This window comes from Mesocricetus auratus, unplaced genomic scaffold (genome assembly GCF_017639785.1).
Source record: "Mesocricetus auratus isolate SY011 unplaced genomic scaffold, BCM_Maur_2.0 Super-Scaffold_100045, whole genome shotgun sequence".
In the NCBI taxonomy this organism is placed as follows: domain Eukaryota; kingdom Metazoa; phylum Chordata; class Mammalia; order Rodentia; family Cricetidae; genus Mesocricetus; species Mesocricetus auratus.
The window spans coordinates 8327133-8355054 of NW_024429222.1; the positions used below are offsets into that span (position 1 = coordinate 8327133).

General features: G+C 42.5%; 1 protein-coding gene across 1 annotated transcript in view; it reads right to left on the reverse strand.

Moving 5' to 3' along the window:
- Positions 1-10189: 10189 nt before the first annotated feature.
- The window catches only part of LOC101832386 (carboxylesterase 1D-like), a 29713-nt gene continuing 11980 nt past the window's right edge, over positions 10190-27922 (reverse strand). Inside the window, exons 7-14 of the mRNA NM_001281669.1 lie at positions 27554-27658; positions 26837-26875; positions 23029-23169; positions 22118-22198; positions 21277-21424; positions 14211-14342; positions 12806-12878; positions 10190-10539 (exon numbers count right to left, since the gene is read on the reverse strand). Coding sequence (NP_001268598.1) covers positions 10356-10539; positions 12806-12878; positions 14211-14342; positions 21277-21424; positions 22118-22198; positions 23029-23169; positions 26837-26875; positions 27554-27658 — 903 coding nt within the window. The 3' untranslated portion in view covers positions 10190-10355. The remainder of the gene's footprint in view (positions 10540-12805; positions 12879-14210; positions 14343-21276; positions 21425-22117; positions 22199-23028; positions 23170-26836; positions 26876-27553; positions 27659-27922) is intronic.

Consider the following 27922-nt stretch of genomic DNA (forward strand, 5'->3'; position numbering starts at 1 on the left):
TTGATGTAGAAAAAGTCTTTGACAAAATCCAACATCCCTTCATGATAAAGGTCCCGGAGAGATCAGGGATAACAGGAACATACCTGAATATATTAAAAGTAAACCAACATCTAACATCAAACTAAACAGAGAGAAACTGAATGTAATTCCTCTAAAATCAGGAACAAGAAAAGGCTGTTCTCTCTCTCTGTATTTCTTCAATATTGTACTTGAACTTCTAGCTAGAGCAATAAGACAAGAAAAGGATACCAAGGGGATACAAATTGGAAAGGAAGAAATCAAACTTTCACTATTTGCAGATGATATGATAGTTTACATAAGTGACCCGAAAAACTCTATAAGGGAACTCTTACAGCTGATAAACAGCTTCAGCAAAATGGCAGGATATAAGGTTAACTAAAAAAAAATCAGTAGCCCTATTCACACAGATGATAAATGGGCTGAAAAAGAAATCAGAGAAACATCACCCTTTACAATAGCCCCAAATAATATAAAATATTTAGGAATAATTCTAACCAAACAAGTGAAAGACCTCTACAGGAAGAACGTTGAGTCTTTAAAGAAAGAAATTAAAGAAGATACAAGAAAATGGAAAGATCTCCCATGATCTTGGATTGGTAGGATTAACATAGTAAAAACGGCAATCTTGCCAAAAGCAATCTACAGATTCAACACAATCCCCATCAAAATATTGGCACAATTCTTCACAGACCTTGAAAGAACAATACTCAGCTTTATATGGGAAAACAAAAGACCCAGAATAGCCAAAACAACCCTGTACAATAAAGGAACGTCTGGAGGCATCACCATCCCTGATTTCAAGGTCTATTATAGAGCTATAGTCCTGAAAACAGCTTGCTATTGGCACAAAAATAGATGGGTAGACCAATGAAATTGAATTGAAAACCCTGATACTAACCCACACACCTACAAACACTTGATTTTTGATAAAGAAGCTAAAATTATACATTGGAAAAAAGATAGCATCTTCAATAAATGGTGCTAGCATAACTGGATGCTGGCATATAGAAGACTGCAGATAGATCCATGTCTATCACCATGCACAAAACTTAAGTTCAAATGGATCAAAGACTTCAACATAAATCCAGCCACACTGAAACTCTTAGAAGAGATAGTGGGAGGTACCCTTGAACCAATTGGTACAGGAGAGCGTTTCCTGAACATAACACCAGTAGCACAGACAATGAGATTGGCAATTAATAAATGGGACCTCCTGAAACTGAGAAGCTTCTGTAAGGCAAAGAACACAGTCAACAAGACAGAAAGACAGCCCACAGAATGGGAAAAGATATTCACTAACCCCAAATCTGACAGAGGGCTGATCTCCAAAATTTACAAAGAACTCAAGAATCAAGTCTCCAAAACACCAAAGGATCCAATTAAAAAGTGAGGCACAGAACTAAATAGAGAATTCTCAATAGAGGAGTTTAAAATGACTGAGAGACACTTGAGAAAGTGCTCAATATCCTAAGCCATCAGGGAAATGCAAATCAAAACAACTCTGAGATACTATTTCACTCCTGTCAGAATGGCTAAAATCAAAACACCAATGATAATCTATGCTGGAGAGGATGTGGAAAGAGGGGAACACTCCTCCACTGCTGGTGGGAGTGCCAACTTGTACAGCCACTTTAGAAATCATTATGGAGATTCAGAAAAATGAGAATCAGTCTACCACAAGACCCATCAATTCCACTCTTAGGTGTATACCCAAAAAGATGCATATCCATACAACAAGGACATCTGTTCAACTATGTTCATAGCAGCATTATTTGTAATATCCTGAAACTTGAAGCAACCTAGATGCCTGAAGAGTGGATAGAGAAAATGTGGTTCGTTTACACAATGGAGTATTACTCAGCAGAAAAAAAAAACCAATGGAATCTTGAAATTTGCAGTCAATGAATGGCACTAGAAGAAACCATCCTGAGTGAGGTAACCCAGTCACAAAAAAGACAAGCATGGTATGTACTCACTCATATATGGATGTTAGGCCTGAAACAGGGGAATGTCAGCCTATAGTCCCCAGCCAGAGAGTATGGGAAACAGGGAGGACCCTAAGAGAGATATGCATGGTATCCAGAGAAGGAGAACAGGACAGAATCTTCTGAGGGGTTTGGGAGCACAAGGGGGCAGGTGAGGAAGCTGGGAGAAAGAGAGGGGTTGAAGAGGAGGGGAGAGGAGGACATGCGGGAGCACGATAGTTGAGTAGGGGGAAGAATAGAGGAGAGAAGGATGAGAGATACCATAATAGAAGGAGCCATTATAGGTTTGAAGAGAGATCTGGTACTAGTGAGATGTCCAGGCCTATAAGGATGACACCAGCTGGCAGTCTAACCAGTGCTGGAGAGGCTACCTTAAGTGCTCTTCACGTGATTGACGACTTCCTTGTATGCCATCCTAGAGCCTTCATCCAGTGGCCGAAGGAAGCAGAAGCAGACAACCACAGCTAAACACTGAACTGAACACCTGGAACCCAGCTGCAGAGAGGGAGGAGTGATGAGTAAAGGGGTTATGACTTGGCAGGTGAAACCCACAGAAAGATCTGACCTGAACAAGGGGGAGTTCATGGACCTCAGACTGATAGCTGAGAGGTCAGTAAGGGACTGGTCCAGACCCCCTGAACATGGGTGTCAGTGAGGAGGCCTCAGAACCCTTTAGGGCCTCGGCCCATTCCACGTGGAGGGACGCTGTCTCTGCCTGGACACACCGGGGAGGGCCTAGACCCTGCCCCAGATCATATGACAGACTTTCGAGATCCCCCATGAAGGCCTTACCCTCCTTGGAGGGTGGAATGGGGATTGGAGGAGGGGTTGGGGGAGAGTTGAAGGGGGGTGGGAGAGGAGGGGAGAGAGAGGAAGCTGGGATTGACATATGAAGCAAACTTGTTTCTAATTTAAATTAAATTAAAAATAAAATAAAGAAAAGTAGCAAGTATTCTTAAATGCTGAGCCAATTCTCCAGCCATTGTCTATGAATTCCTTAACATTTCTAAAATGCTTGGCAATTACACAACAGGATTGTACCCAAGTGTGTGTGGAGAGAGAGAGAGAGAGAGAGAGAGAGAGAGAGAGAGAGAGAGAGAGAGAGAGAGAGAGAGAGAGAGAGAGAATAGAGAATATATATACAGCTTGATTTCTGATTTAATATCATGGCCTTGTTTCTGTTTCTCATCCCCAGGGCCCAGGAGACTTGGAGACTTGGAGAGAAGCATGTACTACAGTACTGCCCACTGCTGGACGATTGGAAATTTTGTGGAGAAGAGTGGTGTGATTATAAAGATTTGCGTTGACTCTATTTAATAAGTCAAGTCAAACACCTTTTCAGGGAATGGGAAAGGGTAGACTTGGTTGGAGAGTAGTGGTATCTGGAGTGGGGACAAGAATCAATTGCATGGGATGGAGAGACTGGGTCAGTGGTTAGTAGCCAGAACCCTGCTCTTATTGCATACGGCCCAAGTTTGACTCCCAGGACCATGTTGGGAAACTCACTACTATATGTTAGTCTAGATCCAGGAAATCTGACACCCTCTTTTTTACACACACACAGACACACAGACACGGACACGGACGGACACACACACACACACACACACACACACTCACTCTCTCTCTCATGTAAAAAATCTTTAGAAAGTCAAGCTGTTTATTTCACATGAGGAACATGACAACACATTTTATATTGTACAATGACAGCAAAACAGGGGTGACTGCAAGAGAGGATATTTGCATACGGGGGAGTGTGAGCACTATGGCTATTTAGGAAAGATAATGTAACAAAATGCTAGCCAAGATTCTCCATTAGTCTCTCACCATGACATTAAGTAGTTCAGGTGTTCATGCACAAAACTGTTCTCACAAGAGTTGAGGAAACTCAGGGAGCTCAGGCAGAGTGCTTGCTTTTAGTATATGAAAAATCATCCTGAAGAAGGCAGGTAGGGGATAGGCAATGAACCCCAAGAACTCCAGAGTCCAGAGAGGCACCCTCCACCCACGAAGGGAGAGACATCTAAATCCAGCTCTTCAACTTGAAAAATGTGCCCTTTCAAGCCAGGGAATGCAGACACCTGTGAAGAGAATTGATATAAACCTTATAAACTGGAAGGCATTGCCTGAGATCCCTCTAGCGTGGACCAGGACAGGTCAAACTGAAGTGAGAGACTATGTGTCCACCAAGCTTATGATCTAAAACTTCTAAAGGGAACCTTCAAACTGAAATGAAGGCATGTTAAGGAGTAAGAAGAAAACATATAAATGGTCAGAAATAAAAGAGATGGCTCAGAAATTATCATACAAACAAACCCAAATGTTCTTCATAGGCTTTGTTTAACATGATAATATGTTTCTCTGCCAATGCAGTGAGCCAGATCAAGTCAAATTGAAAAAAAAATAAGAGAACAGGTTTATTTGAGCAAAGCAACTCCTAGGATAGTCCTCCAGCCCCTGAGGCCAAGGCAGGAGAAAGAGAAAAGGCAGGAGAAGTCACATGCCTGAATTAAAGCAGGGAGCTTACATATCCTGTAGGAGAAGGGTGTTGATTTGTCTTGACAAGCTAGGTTCATGCCCAAGTATAATGCTTTAGGTGGGGACTAGGGCTGCTGGTAGCATCAGGGGAGGAGTTGTTACAGCAGCCAAGAATGTGTAACTGGGCTTTCTGACACCTTATTTTGTTGGAGATTCTTTGAAAGGGTGGGGTTTGCAGAGAGAGAGAGAGAGAGAGAGAGAGAGAGAGAGAGAGAGGGGGGCTTCTCAGAGCCTGCAGCAGTGAGCTGGGGGTTACAACCAAACAGTTTGAATAGCATGGATTTGGTATATGAACTACTCATATATTTACCATAAAAGCTAAAAGCAAATGAATTGAAATAGTATCTTCATTAATATGGTAAACAAGTTATAGGTTGAAACATCAGCAAGTTGAAGTGTGGGGAGGATGGCACAGGTGTGGAGTGGAGGCTGAAGTGTGACCCTAAGTCTCACCTGGAGATTTTCCAAAGGTCTCAGTGGCTTCATCCACCACTTCACAATGACATTGCAAGGATGACTGGGGGCAGAGAGGCTGGAACCCAAGGGCTGCGAATGTGTCAACAGAGACACACCAGACCAGAGGCTGGAATGTGACACCAGCAAGCCTGGAGCACAGCTTCTAAGTACCTGGCTGCTCAGGCCAGTGATACGCCATGGGCAGAGAGACTTGGCATCAGCAGAGACAGTGAACACAGACATGAAAGGGGATGGACACAATGGCCTTGGACACATGAGCCTGCACTGATTCCCTGGGCCCTAAGGAGAGTCCCATCACTTCCTAGGCAAGTGAGGCCTGAACCAGGAAGGTAAATTACAGAACTCAGCACAGCTGTGGCAGAAACTCAATACAAAAGACATGTTATTTAAACTGCCCTAGGAATCTGTTGTTTCCCAAATCAACTTTGGCAGGTTTGAACTGGAGCTGTTGTGCACAGGCACAGCCTCCTATGTGACACATCACAGGGAGAGAGGGAATGCAAAAGATATTCCAACAAGGAAGAGTGCAGCTGATGCCCTACTATGCTTTTAAGAATCTATTGTACTTCTATCTCATTTTGTCTGTTTATTTTGTCTTCACGTCTCCTTCCTTCCCTCCTTCCTTCCTTTTTTTCTTTCTTTCTGTTCTTTCTTCTTCTTTGTTCCCCCTTTCTTTTTTGTTTCTTCTGCTTTCCTTCCTTTCCTTCTCCTCATCTTCCTCTTCCTCCTCTTCCTTTTCTTCTCCTTCTTGTCCTCCTCCTTCTGGCTGCACTACGTGTCCCTGGTTGGCTTGACACTCACTGTGTACACCAGGCTAGTTTTAAACTCTACATGCTTCAGCCTCCTGGGTCCTGGGGTTAAAGGGCCTTATTTTGACACAACTCTAGAGTCAGGGCCCCTGCCACCTGGAACTACCAACAGGCACTACACAATGCACTAACCAGGGTATGAACCCTAGCCTAAGGATATTTCCTGGTTATTGTCTCTTATGAAGGCATCTCCTTCTGAAAGACATTATGATGGACTCCAAATTTGCTGGAGTTGAACACTGGAAATAGATGAAGAGGATCCAGGTTGGTTAATGTGAAGTCACCGACCTTATCTTTCCTGAGTTCTTGGTCCTGTGAAGCCTTGTTGGGGGTGGAGGTTGTTTCTGAAGAGTTTGCTGCTTCCTGCCTGGAGCTGTCTCTAAACATCCTTCTTAACCATGCCAAGGGAGTCCAAAGGCCTCTTCTTAGCCTGGAATATTATTTGTTGAGATTCTCTCCGGAACAAGGGTCTCTTTGGACCTTCTCTTGAAACCCTGCTTCCACAGGGCTGCACTTGCTGTGAGGACTGGGCCTGCTTGAGGAGCTGGTTTTATGCCTGCTCATGCTCCTTTATCATTAATCCACTGGTTCAACAGCCACAAGCATTTACAGTTCACAGAACAGCTGATTAGCCTGGGTTAGGTGGTCTAGCCTGTAGCTGGTACCACTCCCACAACCCTTAAAAGACAGCAAAACCCAACTGTTCTGAAAAACAGTTACCAGAGGCTGTATATACTTGTAACAACTTTATTGTTCATAATCATCAATACAGAACCAAGTGGAGACCAATTTCACAAGGTGATTTTTCTTTTGCTTATAAGAAGAATTTCTACCCTGGTTAAGATAATCATAGTCAAATCAAATTTCTACACCTGTATGAACATCAAGATGACAATTATGTCTCAATTATAGTTTCATAGAAGTCACAGAATGAGAAGGAATGGACAGGAGCCAAGGTGTGTGTTCTTCCTCAGATTTTTATGTTTGGAAATGGGGGTTGAGCATTTACTGGACATGCCCCTTTGTAGCTCAGATTCACTGTTTATTTTGCACTGAAAAAGTCATTGACCTCCTGTTTGGGGAGTGCACCAAATTCTGAGGCTAGCCTGCATATGATCAGAAATATATTCATCTTGTCCTTTAGTGGCTGGTAGTGTTCAAACGTGGTGGTGTTCCCATGGTTACCATAAACCTGTCTACGTCATGGGGTCAACTTCTGGGAGGATTTACACTTCTTTCCTTGTGGACCTTGGATTCTCCCAGGATGACCCTGGACAACTCCATCACTGGTGATGTAATTCTTCCTTTTTCCTAATGTTCATCTTGTCTACTCTATTATTGAAGGGAAAGTCTGTGATGTCCCAGTTGACATGACCACAGAGGTATCAGCATGGGCAGTAGCTTTGGCAATGTAGGCCTTGCCAATCTTGCCAAATGACCATGTGGTATTTCTCCTTCCAGAACTCTTTTAGTACCATCCCATTAAGATGCTGGGTCATAGCCATTCAGTTAAAATAGTCCATTGGAATGTCACCAACTTGTTCTTTTATCAACAGCATGGATAAAGATAAACCACAAACATTTTATCTCATTGACTATGAATGGGAGCAATATAAATTATGTCATTCTACAATTCTCCTGTCTTCTAGACGTTTTCATGTTTCCAGAGCATGCAGCCTGCCCTACCCTGGACTCCTCAGAAGGAGAGAAGTTACCCCTTCAACCATTTGCTCTCTTGCTCACTTGGACTGGCCCACAAGAATGGAAAATGAAAATGAAAATGTGGGGCATATACACATCATTTATATCGACTGTTCTTCAAACATGAGAATAAAATTATGTGCTTTGCAAAAAGAAAAAGAAGAATGGAACCAGAGTTCAATATGGGAAGTGAAATAAGACAGATGCAGAAAGACAAGTATCAAAGTTTGAAACATTAATGGTTGTCGTGAGCATTCAGTACCCATCTTTGGATATCACACTGTTACATCAATATCTGCTATAGTGTAATTGCAATGTCACATGAAATTTTAAAAACTTGACATAAAATGGCATGCATTAATTCTGCCTCACACTTTTGGTGCTATTCTGTCTGCCTTGCTTTCGCACCTCCAGAGAGTCTTTCCCCCCAGCACACCCAACTTTGGTTTCTGGAAGTTGGTACAGGATATGTACTGATTCAGCACCAGTGCTTAGTGGGTTCTCTAGTCATTGTCACCTTCACACCCTGGGTGAGTCTGTCTTAGAGACATAGTCTTTAAGTGACCCTGTTTCTCATCAACAGTAAGTCCCTAGACTTATTCATCAACACCTGGGAGACATTTGTGGAGAAGTCTGTCTTGGGTGCAAGCTCTTTCTTTGGGTCTGTGGTTCCCAGCAATTTTGCATTCTTAATATACCACACATTGCCCCTAGCACTTAGAAAACTCTTCATCCTGTCTCTTTATATTTTTGAAAATATTTCCCTGGAGAGGGAATGTGAAACATGTTCACATCTGCTATGACAAATTGTCCCCTGAGCACAACAGCCCTTACCCTCTTGATCAAAGAGTTTAAGAATGTCTGCAAATGACTTTTATGAGACCTTTCAAGAGAACATTCTCCTATAGAGGAGGGATTAGGGAAGGTCATTAGACCCTCATGGGAGATTCCAGCCACTCTCTCTGGACCCTCATATAGTCTCTGTGCAATCCTGCCCAAGTTGTCCTTAGAGGTGATAGATTACACACAGGGTGGACAGTTAAACAAAGGATGGATTACATCTATGCAGTGACGGGGAAATCTTCATACCAAATGGGGAAAGCATTTTGGTGACACAACTGCCTCCTAAGTAACTTTGTTAGTAACCTCTCATGTATGATCCAGTCAATGAGCCTGATATACTCACTGGTAGTCAAGGTGGACTTGGTAGAATAATTTCTCTTTTTTTTCTGTTTCTGCTCTGTCTAGGGTTAGTAGATGCTTGTTCATGTCTTCCATAGAATAGTTAACACAACAATCCATGTGTTCCTGATGTTTGTATTCATTTAGAGACATCTTTAAAGATTTTTTGATGTACTATTCAGTGGAAAAAAAAACCAATGGAATCTTGAAATGTGCAGGCAAATGGATGGCACTAGAAGAAACCATACTGAGTGAGGTAACCCAGTCACAAAAAGAGAAACATGGCATGTACTCATTCATTTATGGATTTTAGACATGAATCAGGGGAGTGCTAGAATACAATCCCACTGACAGAGAGTCTAGGAAACAGAACCTTCATCCAGTGACTGATGAAAGCAGAGGCAGATACTCACAGACAAACACTGAACTGAACTCTTAGAATCCAGTGTCAGAAAGAGAGAACTGATGGGCAAAGGAGTTAAGAGTGGGCTGGTTTAATCCACAGAAACACTTGACCTGAACAAGGGGAAGCTCTTGGACTCCAGATTGATGGCTGTGTGGAAAGCATGGGACTGACCCAGACCCCCCTGAATGTGGGTGTCAGTAAGAAGGCCTAGGTAATCTATGGGACCTTGGGTAGTATTTACCCCTGGCGTACAAATAGACTTTGAGTGCCCATGCCACAATATGGGAGGCTCTCTCAGCTGGGACTCTTGGGATAGAGCCCAGGCCCTAACCTGGATAAAATGACAGTTACTGGAGATCCACCATGGAGGGCCTCACCCTCCATGGAGATCGGAGTGGAGATTGGGTGGAGGACTGGGGGACTTGGTGGGGAGGGAGGGGGAAAAGGGGAGGGAGGGAGCTGGGATTAACATGTGAAACAAGATTGTTTCTAATCTAAATAAAATAATAATAATAAAAAAGAAAAAACTAAAAAAATTTTTTATGGTTCTTCTCTCTTAATTTATGCTTCCCTGAGGCACATAGATTAATCTTGAGCCAAAGACATTGTATTTGTTAGGTTTCTATTGGTGTTATAAAGACATTGACAAAAAATAATTTGAAGAGGAAAAGTTGTAAATGCCTACATATCGGGACTCATTGAGGGAAGTGAAGGCAAGAATTCATGGTAGGAACCCTGAAGCAGGAACAGAAGTAGCAACTTCCTGTCTTGCTCCTTCTGGCTTGCTCAGCTTGTTTTCTTATACAACCCAGTGCTACCAGCCCATGGATAGTACCACCTACAGTGGGCTGGTCCCTCTTACATTCATCATTATTCAAGGAAAGGTTCTACATGCTTGCCTACAGCCAATATGGTGGAGGCATTTTCTTAGTCTTCCCTGATAACTCTAGTTTGTGTCAAATATAAATATACACACACACACACCAAACAGACAAATAAGCAAAAACTACAATAACAAAAAGAACCCAACCAGGATGGACACTGACCCAATTTTTGTTTTCAAAACAATGTTTTATTTTTACAAGTTGAAGCAACAAGGATCCTCTTTAATGCATTTGTACAAAACACCAAACAATTGTGTGGCCCTAAAGATAATAAGCCTTATGTCTCTGCAGGACCATCTGTGGCATACCTCTTACTTGGCTCCAGGCTCTCAAACATAGCTGGAACTTGGGATCAGAGCTCAGCATGTTCTCTGTGTGTTGTCCTCTCTGCTGCCTCCTTGGCCCTGAGTTCAGTCCAAAAAATCACTTCTTTGTCTTTCAGTCTGTGGGCTGCCTGCACTGAGGCACCAATCTTCATGTACCCTTCCTTCTGGTCATACTCTGGCCAATGTGGTAGCCCTCCCCCATTAGGGTTCCTGAGAAGAGAATTAAAAAGAAAAAGAAATTCACCAAAGCAACTGTGCTTGTCCCCATGTTGCCCCGAGATTTGCCAGGATATCTTGGTTTAACTCAGCCAAGTTATGAAGGTTGGTGCTCATCGAATGGTTCTGTGAGGGCTGACAGAAGAATTGGGAAGTGGCACCTGCTTGGAAGAAGTGGGTCATTGAAAGTCTGCTTTGCACGATGTTGGAATGCCACTTCTTTATCTCACTGCTTCCTGACTGCCAAGAAATGAGGAGCTGGTTCCCATCAAATGCCCCATCTCCACTACATTCCTCTTCGTCATAGGCTCAAAGTGAAAATTTTAAAAGAAAACTCAGAGCCCCAATAAAACTTTCATCCTTTAAGTTGACGAACGTCAGGTATTTTGTCTTACCGACTGAAAGATGAAAGCACAAAATTATTACTGAATTTATTACTAAGATGTCGAGCTTTCTGTGATTAATTTGGTAAAGTGGCTCTGAAGAAACTTTCCTGATTTCTGAAGGATTTTGGAAATGTTTGGAGAGAGAGCTGTAGGAAATTCAGATTGTAATGAGTGAGGCATAAGAGGAATTTTAGTAGGTTCTACTAGGAAAAGAAACATGAAGCTCATGATGCCTCAAAAGAGAAGGAGGTTTCTATGAGAACCTGGAATAGAGGTCACTCATGCTCCATTCCGGCAATGAATTTACCTATATTTGTCCGTTCCCATGTTTTATAGGGTACAGAGTTTAAAGATGGTAATGTATTTATTGGTTGAGGAGATTCGAATGTAGCATAGCATCCAGGTAGTGTAGAGGGTTTTGTTTTGTTTCATTTTTAATCATATTTACAATGAGACTCAGAAGTACAAAACACAGCATGAAGATTAGAAAAAACTCAATTTTGCCAAAATAAAAAACAAAAACACAAAAATCAACCCCCTCACCACCACCACCATAACAGAGGAGTGTGGTTAAGCTTGTGTACAAGGTGAGTGTGACTGTTAGAGAGTCCTTTATTAAGTGAAACCAAGTTTCAAACACCAGATCAAAATGAGTGCTGCCCTGAGGCTTACTTCTCAGGAGTTTGCAAAAGAGCACAAAGTTTGGAGGTTTGAAACAGCCTAGAAGTCTCTAGTTTCACCCTAGTCCTTACTCTTCACCCATCTTTGTCTTGCCTTTCTTTCTGCCATTTATACTTATAGCTGTTTCTCGGATTCCAAAATGCGGCCATCACAGGCACAAGGGTGTAAAGGTATAAACTTGTTCCAAAGATCCTGCTTTGAGAAATTAATGCTTGATGTCCCCTGCCCAGAGGGTGACCTGAAGAATAAGTTCTCTGGTATTTGTTGCCTTATGTTCAAACACTCAGAGGCTATTACAGGTGATGGCTTGTAGAGCCTGGTGACATCTTAAGCCATAGGAAAACCTTAGTGTTATCCACACGGGTATGACTTTGTGGTTATGCAGAATGCAAGGGAAATGAGGTCATTAAGGCTTCTACATAGATTGCAAACAAAAGAGCTTGAGGCCAGCAAGTGTGTGGAAGGTTTGGAGTCCCTGCTGACAACAGTGAAAGCATGATGCTTAAAGCTGTGAGAGTGAAGCTGATGTTGCTATGGAGAGTCTAATGAATTACAAGTGCCAGAACCTGGGCCTTCTACCCAGGATCTGTTTGACATGAGCACAGGTAGCCTAAGACAAGCCCTTGGGCCAGCAGGCAGCAAGGCCTTGGGGGAAGGGCTTCCTAAGTCCTTCAGAACCCTCACCAACCAATAGATTTCTGGATGCTTAACACATAGCCTTGGGGATTAAACCCTATTGGGCTTGGTCATCAGCTGAAAGAAGTCCTGGTTCATGGTAGGAACTCTAAAAAGCAGGATTAGCTGGTAGAAGTTGATCCTAAGGGACATGCCCCTGATGAGCATTGGGACCTTAGTCTTTTCCTCTATTTGTGCTGCCCAACTGCCAGTGAGATGGAGAGATGAAGGGATCACATTATCCCACCATGTTCCGTACTAACAACCAGAGCAAGTGGGTCGAAGGACTAATAACTGAACACTCTGAATCAGTGAGGCAAAATGCATGCCCCCTCCTTTACGCTGAACCTTCTCAGAGGGCGCCCTCACAGCTAAAATGGATTTCTCTAGCTGTCATTGTTAGAATGCAACGGTCACAGGGACAGGAGATTGGGCACACAAACATTAGAAAACACTCCTTCCCAACAAATATGACCACACCACACCCAAATCTGTCTTGTCTTTGCCACCAGCCTCACCCATTGCGAGCAAAGTTGGCCCAGAATTTCATCACCGTCTTGCTGAGGTTGATCTCCTCTTCTGAGGCACCATCTGTGTAGAAGCAAGAATAAGCTTCAGATACTCACCCAGAGGCTTTCAGTTCAGCAGTTGCACAGCAGGAGTGATGCTCATCATCGCTATCTTGGGAGCTTGTTAGAAATTCAGAGTCTTGACCCTTGCCATACCTTATTAAGTTAACATCTACCTTTTAAGAATATGCTGGCTACTGATCAAGACCCCCTGAATGTGGGTGTCAGTGAAGAGGCCTAGGTAATCTATTGAGCCTTGGGCAGCAGATCAGTACCCATCCCGAGTATACACACGGACTTTGGACTCCCATCCAACAATGTGAGGTGCACTCTCACCCTGAACTCTTGGGGAAGGGTCTATGCCCTGCCCTATATGAAATGACAGACTATGGACACCCCCATGGAGGGCCTCACCCTCCCTGAGGAAATGAGGGGATAATGGGGGGCTGGGGGAAGGGCACGGGAGGAGGGAAGGGAAAGGGAGAGGGACCTGGAACTGACTTGTGAAGCAACCTTGTTTCTTATCTAAATTTAAACTGAAAAAAAAAAGAATATGCTGGCTAATAATCTACACTTTGAGTTAGGAGTAGCTTTCCATATACTGGCTTCCTTCGTCACCCATGTTCATTATGTCTGACCCAAACACCACAGCTGGGAGTTTCTTCAATCTAGTAGGACTGGTGGCTCTTGGGGCTTTTCTTAATCTCTGTCTCTGTCTCTCTGTCTGTCTCTGTCTCTCTCTCTGCCTCTCTCTCTCTCTCTATCTCTATCTCTATCTCTCTTTCTGTTTCTCCCTCCAAAGTTCCTAATATTTTACAAAACACGGAAAGGCCCAGAGACACTGATGTCATGAGAGACATACGTTAGATTGCTAGTTATGCGCAACTACTGAAGAGCCACATACTGAAGACCACTGTGAGAGCTCCCTTTGAATATCACATTCCAAAATATAAGCAAATCTATGACCCAGATATATAGACAGATGTGCAAAACACAACACCTTGTTCAGAGTTAGAAATGAACGCTTCCCTTACTCACACCCCAGCGTCCTTGTATGGGAGGAAAATCAATTCTTAGCATTCTCACCCCAAAGTGCAGCCCATGACTGATCTACCATTTTTCTTACTGGTTTTACAGGTCATGTGTCTGAGAGTGACTATGACTGGGGACACATGAATACACGCCTCCTTCATGTGTGTGAAACATCATAACTGACTCCCAATGTAGCTAAATCACATACATACTGGCAGGAAAGCGGACTGGGGAGAAAAGGAGAAGCCTGCACAAGGCTGCCAAGCCAGGGCCCAAATCCAGGACTCCAAACGCCAAGGCTGCAGGCAGCAAAGAGAAATACCTTTTAAAAAGGGAGATCCAAATACTGAGAAGATTTCATCGCCATGGTCTCCTGTGACTTCCTTGGGTCTCATGTTCGATACAAAGCTTGGACGATACTCAAACTCATACATGTAGGTGGGAGCCCCGGCATCTGTGGAGACATGGATTCACGGAGAGTTCACACTGCCCAATAAACACCTGTGTGGTGCCAAGGCTTCAAACTACACTGAGGTCTCTGTTTACCAGCACGGGGAAGAAACACAGTTTCAGGGAAGGAATTGCCCAGGGCTGCACAACTAGCTGATTTGGAATTAAGAGAGTAAAACCACAAATACATGTAGAAATGGAACAAGGATCTCTTTTGTTTCAGGGAACCACAAAGCCTAGAGTTTGTGTTCCACACCCCACTTCCTCCTTGCTCAGGCAGTGTTAAACTCTTAAGATAGCGAGGTGGCACCAAGACAGGTAAGTCAAGGGAGACAGAACTTGTCTCCTGACCCTCTCTCCTCTGCTTGCTTTCTTGCAACCAGGATGTCCTGTTCATGTGCCAAGATGCCTGCTGTCTTGCTGATAGAACACTGTAGCTGCCAAATACTGCTTCTTATGGGCCACCCCATTCCATGTCCCCAACCTTGGAAACTCAGCACCTTGCAGCACTCATGTGGGGCAGGGTTAGTGCCTACAGCAGAGTAACTCAGAAGCAAAAGTGCCAGACCCTATAGCAGCCTCGCACCTATGTATATGCTAAGAAATGTGAAAGTAAAACATGAAAAAAGGGAAAAAATGCTTATCTGTAAGAAAGTTTCTTCTATATCACAGAATCATACTTTGTATATATGCATATTTGTGATAATTTTATGCACATTTCATATACTACTAGCATTGCTTCACATTATGAGTTACTCATTCACAAGTTAAAGCATGATTTATATTACCATGTGTACACGTATGATTGGGTGTATGTGTGCCATTGTGTGCACAGAGGACATTGGATGACTTCTTGGAATTTGTTCTCCCCTTTCACCTTAATGGGCATTCTAGGAGTCAAACTCAGGTTGTGGGAATTGTGCAATAAATGTTTTGTCCACTCTGTACCCACAAAGGCTTTAACTAATTTATGCCATCTCACCACAGGATGAAGAATACTCTGCCCAGTTTCCTCTCACAGAGTCCATCTCTGCAACCACAAAGGCAGTCCTGTGACCCTAATCCACCCGAGAAGCAGCCGCTGCAGGGTCAAGTAGGAGTGCCTCTGCCACTCAACCATTTTAGCAAGGAACTCACTTCTAGGGTATACAAAACTTTTGTGATTGAAAGAACTCATTTATACAGTACTTTGCTCAAGATTTTTTTGCCTGAAGCCCTAATATTTATAAAAATTCTTCTAAACAATTGCAAACAATTTTTGAATAGTTCAAGCTGGAACTTCAAGAAAACCAAAGACAATGGGGTGCTGTCACCAGGCTAAACATTTGAATAAGAGGACTTATAGAGAGACGAAAACAGAAGGAGGACAGAGGGTTTATTTCAAGACACACACACACACACACACACACACACACACACACACACACACACATCTCAGCATTAACAGTGAAAGAGAAGGGAGAACCCCAGGGCCATCAGCACTAAGAGCTTCACAATCCAGGAAGTGCCAAACCTACCACCAATGTCTTAGAGGAAATGCCAGGGCCTGGGAGAGCAGGTGATCTAGGCCATGTGCTGAAGGAAAGTAACCCAGCCTGGAGCACTGTGCTCAGGAAAGGGTCTTTCAGGGGTGAGGGAGACTGAGCAGCTTTCCCAGACAGAGCTGTGGGACTGCCTTTGGACCTGCCTCAAGGGAGTGGCTAAACAGTGCTCATTAAACTGAAACTTAAAGACAGTGATGAGTAACACGAGGCATATGAAAATCAGTGATGTCAAATGAGCCACGTGCAGGACACTTTAGGACTATAGTGATGATATAGACACAATCTTGAATAGTGTGAGGGGTCACAGAAAATTCCTGCTAATGATTATAGCTGGACAGATCACCAACTAGAGTTATAATAAACTGCTACTCAGACAATGTAAGTTCTGACACCAAGCATATACAAAGCATGTGTGTGCATGCATGTGTTTGTGCGTATGTGTGCATGCCTGTGTGTATGCACATGTGTGTGTTTGTTTGCCTGTGTTATGTGGGTGTAAGTGTACTTGTACGCATATGTGTGTGTGTGTGTGTGTGTGTGTGTGTGTGTGTCTTGAGGGGCTGAGGTGTAGAGTTCTTACCGAGAATCAAAATTACTAGCTTAATATAGGCTGATGGAAGTTACATATAAGCCTGAGGGTAGATAGGAAGCAAAAATATTTTGTAGGTATAGAACATAAATACAGAAATGATTCAAGACACACCCTCACACAACAGCAGAAAGCTACAAGGGAGAGACCAAGAGAGGAAGGAAACATTCACAAAACAACCAAATTGCAGCTCCAAAATAGCATCCATAAGCCCTTCCCTATGAAAGGTTATCTTCTGAAATACAAGAAGCAGACTGAATGCATTTTATCCAAGTTTAAGTTCCCAGAAACCCCACTACCTTTGAGGATGTACATAGGTTAGAAATGAATTAAAATAGATATTACATATACAAAGAAAAAATAGAGAGAAATGGTAGCTGAAGTCATACCAGACTAGAAAACTGAGTTCAAACAGTGTGAGAATCCAGTCTTGGTAGCTCACACTTATAATTCCAGTACTTAGTAGGCTGAGGCAGGACAATTGTTGTCAATTTGAAGCCAGTTTTAGTAAGTTCTAGAATAGTCTGGGCTATAGAGTGAGAACTTACCTAGGGAAAAACAAGCATGAAAAGAGAGATTCATAGCACTGATGACAGGGTCAAGTCATTCACAGCACACAACAATGGTAAACATAGATACATCAGAGATACTACATATGCAAAACACAGAGGTTTTGAAGGGAGAGATAGCACACAAAAGATTGTAGTCAGTGGGAGACACTTCCCAGTGCTGCCTCCTGGTCTTGAAACATTTGGTACAACAAAAGAGCTCTCCAGTGTGAAGTGCCTACTTCAGTAATGTGCACTGAGTTGGTCCCACAAGAAGGAATCAGCCTAGAAGGCGGCAAGGAGGAGGCAATGGCAGATGCAGGAGAGCAGCAGTGGCAGAGAGCTGAACTGCAAAAGTTGACACAGCTCAACAGCCTGAGAAGACAGGGCAGGAAGACCATTTACAGAATTAGCAATAGCCAGGGAGCAGAGACGGCATGTAAGGGAGCAGGGAGCAAGGAACAGCATTCCAGGTCACTGTCAAGTCTTTAGTGACAAAGTTCTTCAACTCCTGGGTCAGAACCTGTAATGCTATCCAGGATCAAGGACTAAGGAATCTGGTCTCCTAAGCTTACAGTCATATGCAAGAACTGTAATCAGACTGTCCAGAGGACTCAGGGTTGGGGGCAAGCAAGGAGTCGGAGAGAGGGATGAAGAAGGGGGAAATGATGCAAATACGGTGCTTGTAGATGCAATTTCAAAAACTAATAAAATAAAAAAACTAAAATTGAGTGAAAGTAAATGCAAGATCAGGCTACAAAGAAAAAGTACACGACTGTGGTCTAGACTCCAATACTGTAAGCAACACAAGTGAAAAAAAATGGGACATCAGCAGACTGAGGGTTTTTCACACCAAGGAAAACCATGTGCAATGGAGAGAGACAATCCACAGGCTGGGAAAATGTTTGCAATCTGTACATGCGATAAGTGTCTATTTAAATATATACATAAGGGTTGACAAGATGGTTCAGCAGGTAAAACTCTTTGCTTCCATGCCCAATGACCTGTATTCAATCCCCAGAAGCCACATGATGAGAGGGGAGTACCCACTCCCACAGGTTGTCCTCTGACCTCCTCATGCATGTTATGGCATGTGTACACCTACACAAACATGTGTAGATAAAATATAGAAAGTTAAGAATGTGTATAAGGATCTCAAACAACTCTATAGTAATAAATAAATACGTAATCAACAAAACGAGAAAGGGGCAAGAGGTCCCGGCAGACATTTCTCAAAATATTACTCACAGGCTTAGGCTGAAGAAGGTGCGGGGACCGTGTGACAATGCCACATAGACTATCTCAGAGAACAGTCTGTGAGGTGGTGGAAGCCTGCACCAGGGTTGAGTTACAAGGGAGCACAGAGATGCAGAACTCAGAGCTCTACCAGCACTCAAAGGGCACACAGCTTGGTTACACTGACCTATGGAGCCTACCATGTTTCTGTCCTACCTGAGAAAGCAAATAGAAGGAACATTCCTCATAGTGAGAGGAACCAACACCCTTTGCCCACTGAGGGAGAAAGTTGGACCAGCCTTCAGATTATGTGTGCATGAGCACGTGTGTGTATGTGCATGAGTGTATATGCATGAAGGTGTGCGTGTGTGTGCATGCATGTGTGTCTGTATGTGTGAGTCCACTTGTTTTAGGTATAATTCAATTACATGAGTTTTTGTTCTTGGGTTTACTTTGTTTTGTTTTATCTTTGTAATAACATTTCAGAAGGGTTAGTTTCTCTTCATAATTGGTCGTTCTTTCATATAACTGCTTGCCATTTTTATAGTCATTGTTAAGCACTATGTTGTGCATTCTGTCTCACCATAATATGTCTTTGTGACTGCCCCTCAGCCTTTTATACCCACAAAACCCTTCTACTCCTCACTTCTACATCCAGTATAGTCTCCCCCTCCCTCCCATATTCCTATCTTGTACATCCCCTTCTTACTCATATTCCAGTCCCTTTCCCCATCCAGTTTCCTTCATTATTTCACTAGTTAATAATGGTGTCCTTTAACTAAGTTGTAAGCCACACCTTTCTCCAACCAGTACCCAGCCCATGGCAGCTGAATCCATATGGGAACACAAGCAATAGATATCAGTGTCTCCAATAACTAGACTGACATGATACTGGAAATGACAATTTCCAGTTATACCTCAGTGGGAAGCCTTATTAATAGGCTAGATCTCGAGAAGGACAGAGTAGCAGGGCCTGAAGAGAAGCTAGAGGAATAATAACACTCTGCTAAGATCAATAATAAATTTTCAAAACACACATGAACAGACCTGAGATGTGGATATATGGCCACCCTGAGAGTTTTGAGGTTTCAAGAGAAGACAAGATATATGAATTATGAACATATAAGGTGAAGATTTCCATGACCACAGCACAGAAAATACTTCCCATAAAAACGTAGAAGAAAATAACCCCAAATCTAGAGAAAAGACACCTGCCCAAGTACAAGAGTCCTAGAGAGCCCCAAATAGAGGGGAAGAGAAAAGGAACTCTCCATGTCATTATAATTAAAGCACTGAAAATAAAACAAAGAAAGGCTATTGGAAGATGCAAGAGAGAAGGCCCAGGTCACATACAAAGGTGGGCCAGGTGGTCTTATAGCTGATTATCAGAATCTGTTTAACCCGAAAGGGCATGGAAAGATGCTTGGCCAGTTCTGAAAGACCACATCTGCAAACTCAACAAACTATCGGTTATAGTTGAAGGGAAACCAAACTCTCCATTACAAAAGCAGGCTACAGGAATTAATGAGCCTTGAACTTGTTCTTGAAGGAGTACTTAGGACTGAAGAGAAGGATAAACACATTGGAGAGGCCACTGGAACAAAGTAAGAGTAGTACAGTCAGCAAATGTGGAACATAACACCACCGCTGATCCAGCAGTGAGAGGCGTTAATGTACACCTTTAGACCTTTAGACAATAACATTATTGCTATTTATTATGCAAACAAAAAGACATACACTAGCAGATGCAATAAGAAAACAACAACCATCTTTTTGCCGCCTTTAGGAAAACATACCTTCCATCAAGGTAGACACCACCTCAGGGTAATCTGATATTAGAAAAACAGACTTCAACCAAAGTGAGTCAGAAGAGACAAAGAAGAGCTCTTCATTCTAATCAGGGAATGATGTACCAGGAGGACATTTTGGTTCTAAACATTTGCGCACAAAGCAAGTACACCCAATTCCTAAAACAAATTCTGTTAGATATAAGCAACATATTAATTGAAACACAGTAGACAACTTCAATATCTCACTCACCCATGGACAACTCATTTGGACAAAGGGAAATAACAGAGACACATTAGAGTCAAATAAAATCAGAAATAGACCAATGTGATACCCAGAGGAATTCCACCCAAACAATTCAGGAAAAAAACATTCTTGTAAGTTTGTGGAAATTTTATTAAATACTTTATAGATTTGGATACAAATCAGGTATCTATAAATGTAAGGAAGCTGAACTAACTCAAAGTATTTCTTCTAACAATGGAATAAATCTAGGAGGCAACACAAAGAGAAACTATAGAGATTGTACAGACTCATAGAGATTAAATAGCATACTGATTAATGAAGAGAAGAACTCCAGGGAGAATTAAAAATTTCTAGAACTGAATAGAATGAGACAACAATAACAGATGCCTACCAGATAAAATGAAGACAGTCCTAAGAGGAAATTTCTTTAGCTCTATGTGCCTACATTAAAAATCAGAGTGGGGCTGTCATGACAGCTCAGCATCTTTAGCTCTTGCCCCCCTTTTCCTCCTGACCATTAAACACAGCTCTTTTCATGCTTGCAGTAGATAAAGGTGCCACAAGATGAATAACCTTTGAAAGAAGCATCCGGTCGATGAGCTGTGGCTCCTGGTGGGTTAATGTGCAGCTCCTCTTGCCTTTCAGAAAGCAAGCCCTAAGATGCTACTTCTTTTTCCTAGAGCATTCCAGTTGCAGCTAAGACGCACACGTGCCAGGCATGTGTCTTGGAGTCTGTCTTTTCTCTGTATCACTTTCTTACCTCCCAAATGCATTTTCTGTGATTATTTTTTAAATTAAACTGCATGCAGACCCTTTTCTCACAGATCTTTATAGCAGGGAAAACAAGAAAGTACTGCAGGTCATTCGGAATCAACTTTTGAGGCCTCATCTCAATAGATTTCATATCTATCCATACCGAGAGGTGGGCAGGCCAGAGACCTAGCAGATGAACTTGTGTCCATCCCCTATCCAACACTGGAGACTCACCTCTGTGGCCACGAGACACCATTACTGATGGGACACCAAATATCACATCTGCAATCAAGTCCAGGAGCAGGTCTTTCTTTTTGGCAGGGTCATCCGTCCCTCCTAAATACTTCTCAGTGGCCATTGGAATCAGATTCTTGGGGATTTTCTGAAATGAATCAGAAAGTGACCACTCGACTGGGTGAGCAAAGGGGCTTCTGCAGTCAGTCAAGAAGGTGTTTTGGGTCATATGATTTGCTAGTTAGTAATTCTTCTTTAAATTAATAGAGCCTGCCGTATCTTATTAACCTATAAATAACAGCATCCCATGTGACATAAAAAATCCAAAAATTTGTCTTTATTTATTTATTTTTAAGACAAGTTTTCTCTATGTAACAGCCCTGGCTATCCTAGGACTTGCTTTATAAACCAGGCTGGTGTCGAACTCATGGAGATCTGCTCCCTGGGTGCTGGGATTAAAGGTGCCACATCTGGCCCTAAGACCAAAAATTTGTAACTAGCCTGGTGTTCACCTATCTGATTTGCATCCAAATAACTCCATAAGGAAGTCTTGTGCCTCTGGTCCCTAGATGCTCTGGTCTTTGTTTCTAATAGTCTCCATGGTCTTGGTTTTGTTAGCTTTAAAAAACAAGTCATTTCCTCTAAAACTTATCTTGAAGGCAATGGGATGTTGATGGGGGAAATCACAAGAATGGGTTCAACATACTGGGATGGCAAAATGGGAAAATCAAAAATGTAGGGGCTTAAACTTGCATCTCCCAGCATCAACTTGGTCTGGGATTAGAAAGAAAACTAACAATCTTCTTTCTTAACCAATTCCCATGATTCCCCAGAGCCTTACAACTGTTGGGTAGGACTGCCACAAGAGGGAGTTAGCCGTCTTCTGGTCCAGTTTGCCTTCAGAGAGTGGATAGCCCATAATCTGTTAAACAGATGATTAAGCACTGTGAATCATGAAGAAGTAACAACAACAAAAAAAGTCAACTAAGCAAACCAAAATGGAATAAGTAATAGTTTGGGGGGGCTTGACAGGCATGGGAGTTTAAGTTTGTGAGAAATAAAATCAACAAAACCAATGGACATATATGGAAGAATACAAGCAATGTAGAGAAGACCTTAAAGGTTTGACCACACGAGGACCATGATGCAGCTTTCAGCAGTGAGGGAATATTCAGGTCACAGTCATTTAGAAACCAAGGGCTCAGGGACAGAGGACATAGGCCACATAGTCCAAGGCTCAGGTGACAGGGGAAACAAAACCAAGCATTATGTCTGTATGCCTGTCTGCCTGTGATGTCCCCTGAAGTCCTTCTGTGTGAGAGTTGCAGGACTCTGGAATGTGCTGACCTATCCAAGTTTGTACTCAGACCTCTGGTCTGGTTTCAGCGTCTTTGAGGTCTGGTTTCAGCATGTCTTTGAGCACTGAAAGACACATCCCAAGCTGACACCAGGGCCCTAAGATGCCTGCTTGGAGAGCTCATCATTGCCAATGGAAAGGTTGGCGGTAGGCAGACAGGACCCTGAGCCCCGTAGTTAATTTAGGAAGCTTACAATTACTTATCCCTCCTCTGCCCCACTTGGTGTAAACTGACACTCTGAATGGCTTCATCAGGGACTGTCATAGCAAATTTACTTGGAAAGTTTTAAGCTTCTTTGAAATGTGTTTATCTGGGTACATAACCCTTGATCAGAGCAGGGAGGATGGTGGGAGAGCCTCTGTGGAGTGCATCTAAGAGGTGTGTACATTCTCACCATTGGAATGATCCAGCCAAACTCTTGCTTGTTGATGCCCACCATGTAGGGGACAGTGTTGAAACTCTTCTCAGCCAGGATCTCTTCTGGACTCTTTGACAGGAACACTCCATCAATCATGGTAGGGAGGAAGGGGTAGGTCTAGGAAAGACAGAAATCCAGCCTCTATTGACTATTCTGCCCTGTTACACGCATGCCCTCTTTGGCTGTCTGGGGGCTTGGCCAGCACAAAGGCCCCTGTGACTATGGCCACAGAGACTCAATGCTTTAAGAGTAGCTAATTCTAGGACTCTTTGAGGGGTCAGCACTGACAAGATGATGGTGGTAGGGAAGTAAAGAGGCCAATTTTCATCCAAAGTAAACTATAAACCATACAAAAATGTGTTTCAAAGTTCAGAGTATATTTTTAATTTAAAATATCAATTTATATGTTAATTTGTGTTAATTATTTTAGATAAGTCTGTAAACTTGTTGAAAATATTGAACTAATAAATGCTAAGCCATTTCTCCAAGAGTTAGTTCCTGGGAGCCACTGGTCACAATTTTTTTAAATCATTCTTCTTTAATGAGTTAGTTTCTTTCTTTTCTTTTCCTTTTTTTTCAAGACAGGATTTCTCTGTAGCTTTGGAGCCTATCATGATACTTGCTTTGTAGATCAGAGTGGCCTGTAATTCACAGAAATCTTTCTGCCTCTTCCTCCCTCTCCCAAGTGCTAGGATTAAAGGTATGTGCCAAAAATGCTCAGTTATGAATTTCTACTTAATCACACATTACATAACAAACCTTTCTTACAAATTACTAGTCAAATTAAATTCATCTCTCTAAGAGAGCACTGTTTGGGAAAGGCTGAACATGTTTCTGATCCTAGTTCATGTGAGTTTAGATTTGATTTTTTTCTCACAATCTTACTTTCTACTATGCCCTTCTTTTTATTTTCTATCCCTTCCAAACTTAATGACACACATGACCACTCTCCAGAATGACTCCCCCCTCTCCCTCATCTCCTGACCTATGAAAGTCGCTGTTTTCTGTTTTGGATGCACTGTGATGTTGTTTCATCACTGAATTCAAGACCAAAAGCATCACAACTAAACCTGAAGGAAATTCATCCATCACATGTGTTATCTCTGTCATGTTCCTCACATTCACCTGTGCTTGGGGACACTGGGCAGCTCTTTATCACTATGCTGGAGAGCAGCTTAAACAGAGAGATTAATTGAAATACTAAATAAATGTTAAGACACATCCTTGCAGAGATCATGAAGAGGTTACTTCTGAATATGGGAGAGGAATCAAGATTTGACTTCAGGTGGGAACCTGACTGGGTATGACATGGCTTGAGCTTCTTGCTGCCCAGTGCATATCATATGGTGCAAAAGACCCCGATTGATTCTAAGTGTTGAATTGGGGTTGCAAGTACATTTAAGTAAATGACTTCACAAGTAGAGACTCTATGACCAACGAAGGTATACTGCATGTGTTCATCTATAAACCTGAGTGCTCTGGGATACAAAGTTTTTAGAAGTAATGAGCTCTTTCCTCAAGGTGTCTAAAGTGAGACTTCGTTCATATTTGAAGAAAAAAACCCACAAGTCATAATCAAATAGGCTGACAAAACAAAATGTGTCCTGGGCATAATTACTGCTGCCTTTAGAAAAGCTGGGAGGTGCAGCAGGGCTCCACGGAAGGCTGCTCATCTGAAGAAAGATACATGCACTGGGGCCACAAAGCCTGTTGTTTTGCCATCTGAGGCAGGATCTGGACAAGAATGCATTATACAAGTAAGGATAAAGGCAGGCATTTCCAAACATGGGAAAGGGCTGAAGCCAAGAGAGCAGAGTCAGTGTGCAGAGCTAAGCCATGATGGTCAAAGAGGCCTGAGCTTGGAGGCCTGCTCTGGGGAAGACTAAGAGAAAAAATTAAAGGGCAGAGAACTTTTTCTCTGTAATATTTGGCCCATCTCTGGCCCTCAGAGATGTGTTCAAGTACTCATTCCATGAAGGAAAGGAGTTTGCCTTTACTCAACATCTGCAATCCAGAAAGCCAAGGTCCTCGCCTCTTATGGGTCTCCAAGCAAAGTCACGATTTTATCAGATGGAAAATGGCATACTCTAATTTGTGTTCCCATGGTAACTCCATGAGGAATCGGGTTGAGTAGAGAACATGAAGGTAGAAAATAATAAAACTTACAAAGCCAGACCAACCACAAGGCACGTAGTAATTGCTATACTACCCATGAGTACCAAAGCCTTCTCTGTGAGGCCAAGTGCACTGCCTGCCTGAGTTAGAGGCCAGTGGTGTCCTTCCTCCTTTTCATTATCTCACCGATGGTCAGCAATCCACTCAGAAATTCCTTCAAAAATATTTTAACTACAATCACCTCTAGCTCCGCCGATGCAGCATAAAGTCTTCCTACCTGGTCTTCCTGAACCTATTCTACATGTTGCTTATACAGTGAATTCCTACACTGCTGCCCAAATGGACTCCAAAGCTAGATATGATGTCTTATACTTGCAATCCAGGACTTGAGAAGCTGAGACAGGAGGATCACAAGTTCAGGGACAGCCTAGACTTTATAGTAGGGCTATGTCTTAAATCACAATAAACAAAAATATGATAATTGTGGTGGTTTCAATAAAAATGGCCCCCATAGGCTCATAGGGAATGCCACTATTAGGAGATGTGACCTTGATGGAGAAGGTGTGTCTTTGTTGGAGGAAGTATTCCTTGGGGGTGAGCTCTGAGGTCTCAGAAGTTCAAGGCAGGCCTAGTGTCTCACTGTCTCTTTTTGCTGCCTGCAGATCAAGATGTAGAACTTTCAGGTCCTTCTCCAGAGTCATGTCTGCCTGCATGCCACCATGCTTCTTGTCATGACAATAATGGACTATAAGCCAGCCCCAATTAAATGTTTTCCTTTATAAGAGTTGCCACAGTCATAGTATCTCATACAGCAATAGAAACCCTAACTTGGACAATACTATAAATGTCTAAGATTATTTTTTGAAGCCCACTGAACACCTATCTCTTGCTGAGTCAAAATCCAAGCCTTTCAAATGCTACTGTCCTTCTCCCTTTTCCTCAGCCTGAAGCCCATGTTTCCCTCATCATCTCCCCTCCAAGCACTCTGGCTTCCTGCAGCAGGCTCTTGTAACTGCTGTCCCCTCTGCCTGTAACACTGCCTCCAAATTTCCAAATGGCTTTCTTCTTAATCACTCTATCTGCTGTTGGCTGGTTATAACAAACTACTAGCCAATTCTGTCCCCATCTCCCAATTTATCCTCTATTTGTCTGACTACAATCAGACATATCTCATATTTTATTTGACCTTCTGTTAAACTCTCCCAGATCTTGGAGTGGAAGACTCCAAAAACAGACACAGCATATCATCTGTGTTAGTGCTATGCCCCAACTGGTAAATCATCTCTTGCCAAATGCTAAAAGTAAGTCTCATTTCATCCTCACAGCATTTTCAGGGAATAACTAGGATCCCCAGGGAAAAAAACCTAAGACAGGACTATAAAGATTGCATAGCTAATGTTACCGAATGGCAACCACTGCTGAGATGGAGCACACTTCTGGAGTTTCTTGGATACTAGGAGGAGGTTGGGGTTGTTAAGAGCACTGTACTGGGAGTCAGGACAGTCATATCTCTGGTCTTCCTGCCTGTATTACTACAACAGGAGACTTCCCCTCTTAGGGAACACAGGAAATTGCTATAATATCACCATGGAGATTTTGTGTTCATAATTAATTGGAGCCAAACATTGTTAAGACTCAACATTTGTAATTGGGGTGGGGAGGTTCTTACCTCTTTTGGGTTTCCAAGTAGGTCCAATTTAAAAAGATTCTATGAAGATAAAGACAGAAGATGTGTTAAAAAGCCATCCTTGTACAAAAGTTGATCATTTGAACTGAGTCTCCAAGGTACCAGGGTACCCCCTCCGCAAGCTCTTCCCTGCCTGTGTTATCTGGGAATGAGCATAGTGTGGAACATGGTGAAGGAGGGGCATCAGAAGCAAGGGGAGAAGCCATAGGACCTATAGTTAGGATTGGTGGAGTCCTTGGGAGGATGCCTGCTGCCAGTGTCTATCTTAATATCCTATTGAGGCATTATAAGAAAATCTAGAAAATTATGTTACAATTTAGTTTCTAAATCAAAAAATGATGTGACACTTTTCCAAAAAAACATGCTGAATACCATCAACCCCACAAACGCAGGACTGTCTTTATTTGCCAGTCCCTTAGGACCAAAACCAAGAATGTTCAAAAAATAAGCTTCATAAGTTTGGAGGGCTATCATAAAATCTTTCATCATGTTATTATTGGAATACTTTTAGCACATGAGTTACTTCATAATAATAAAGGGGAAATGAAACTCACAATTAGGATCTGAGAACAGTGGATTTGAAAGGTGGGAAACTATCCCATGCAATCTGTCCAGGACCAGAGGACAGCTGAGCAGATGAAGATCAGAGTCAAGCACATAGAGTGGGTGGCCAAGAGAATGTATAATGCATATACTTACCATTTTTTGTGAGGTCTCCATGAGTTCTTCCTCTGTCTTCTGGCGCAAGCAATGAACCATAACAGCTGATGTGGTAGTTTTACACCCAGAAAGAGTAGCAACCAGCTGCCGGAGATCACAGGCAACAGCAGAGGTCAAGAGCAAGGGCCAACTTTCCACTAATATACACAATGGATTCTATTTTTAATCTTTCTTTGATTTATATTTTAATCTTTATTTTCTTTATAAATCTGTTTTTAAAGATTTACTTAATTTTTTGTAGTAGAGTGATAATTTTTTCTCTTGAGTAAGAACCGTTTTTTTAATTTTAGAAGCACTCTTGTTTAACATATCAACCCCTCCACTCCCTCCCATCCTCCCATTCTCCCC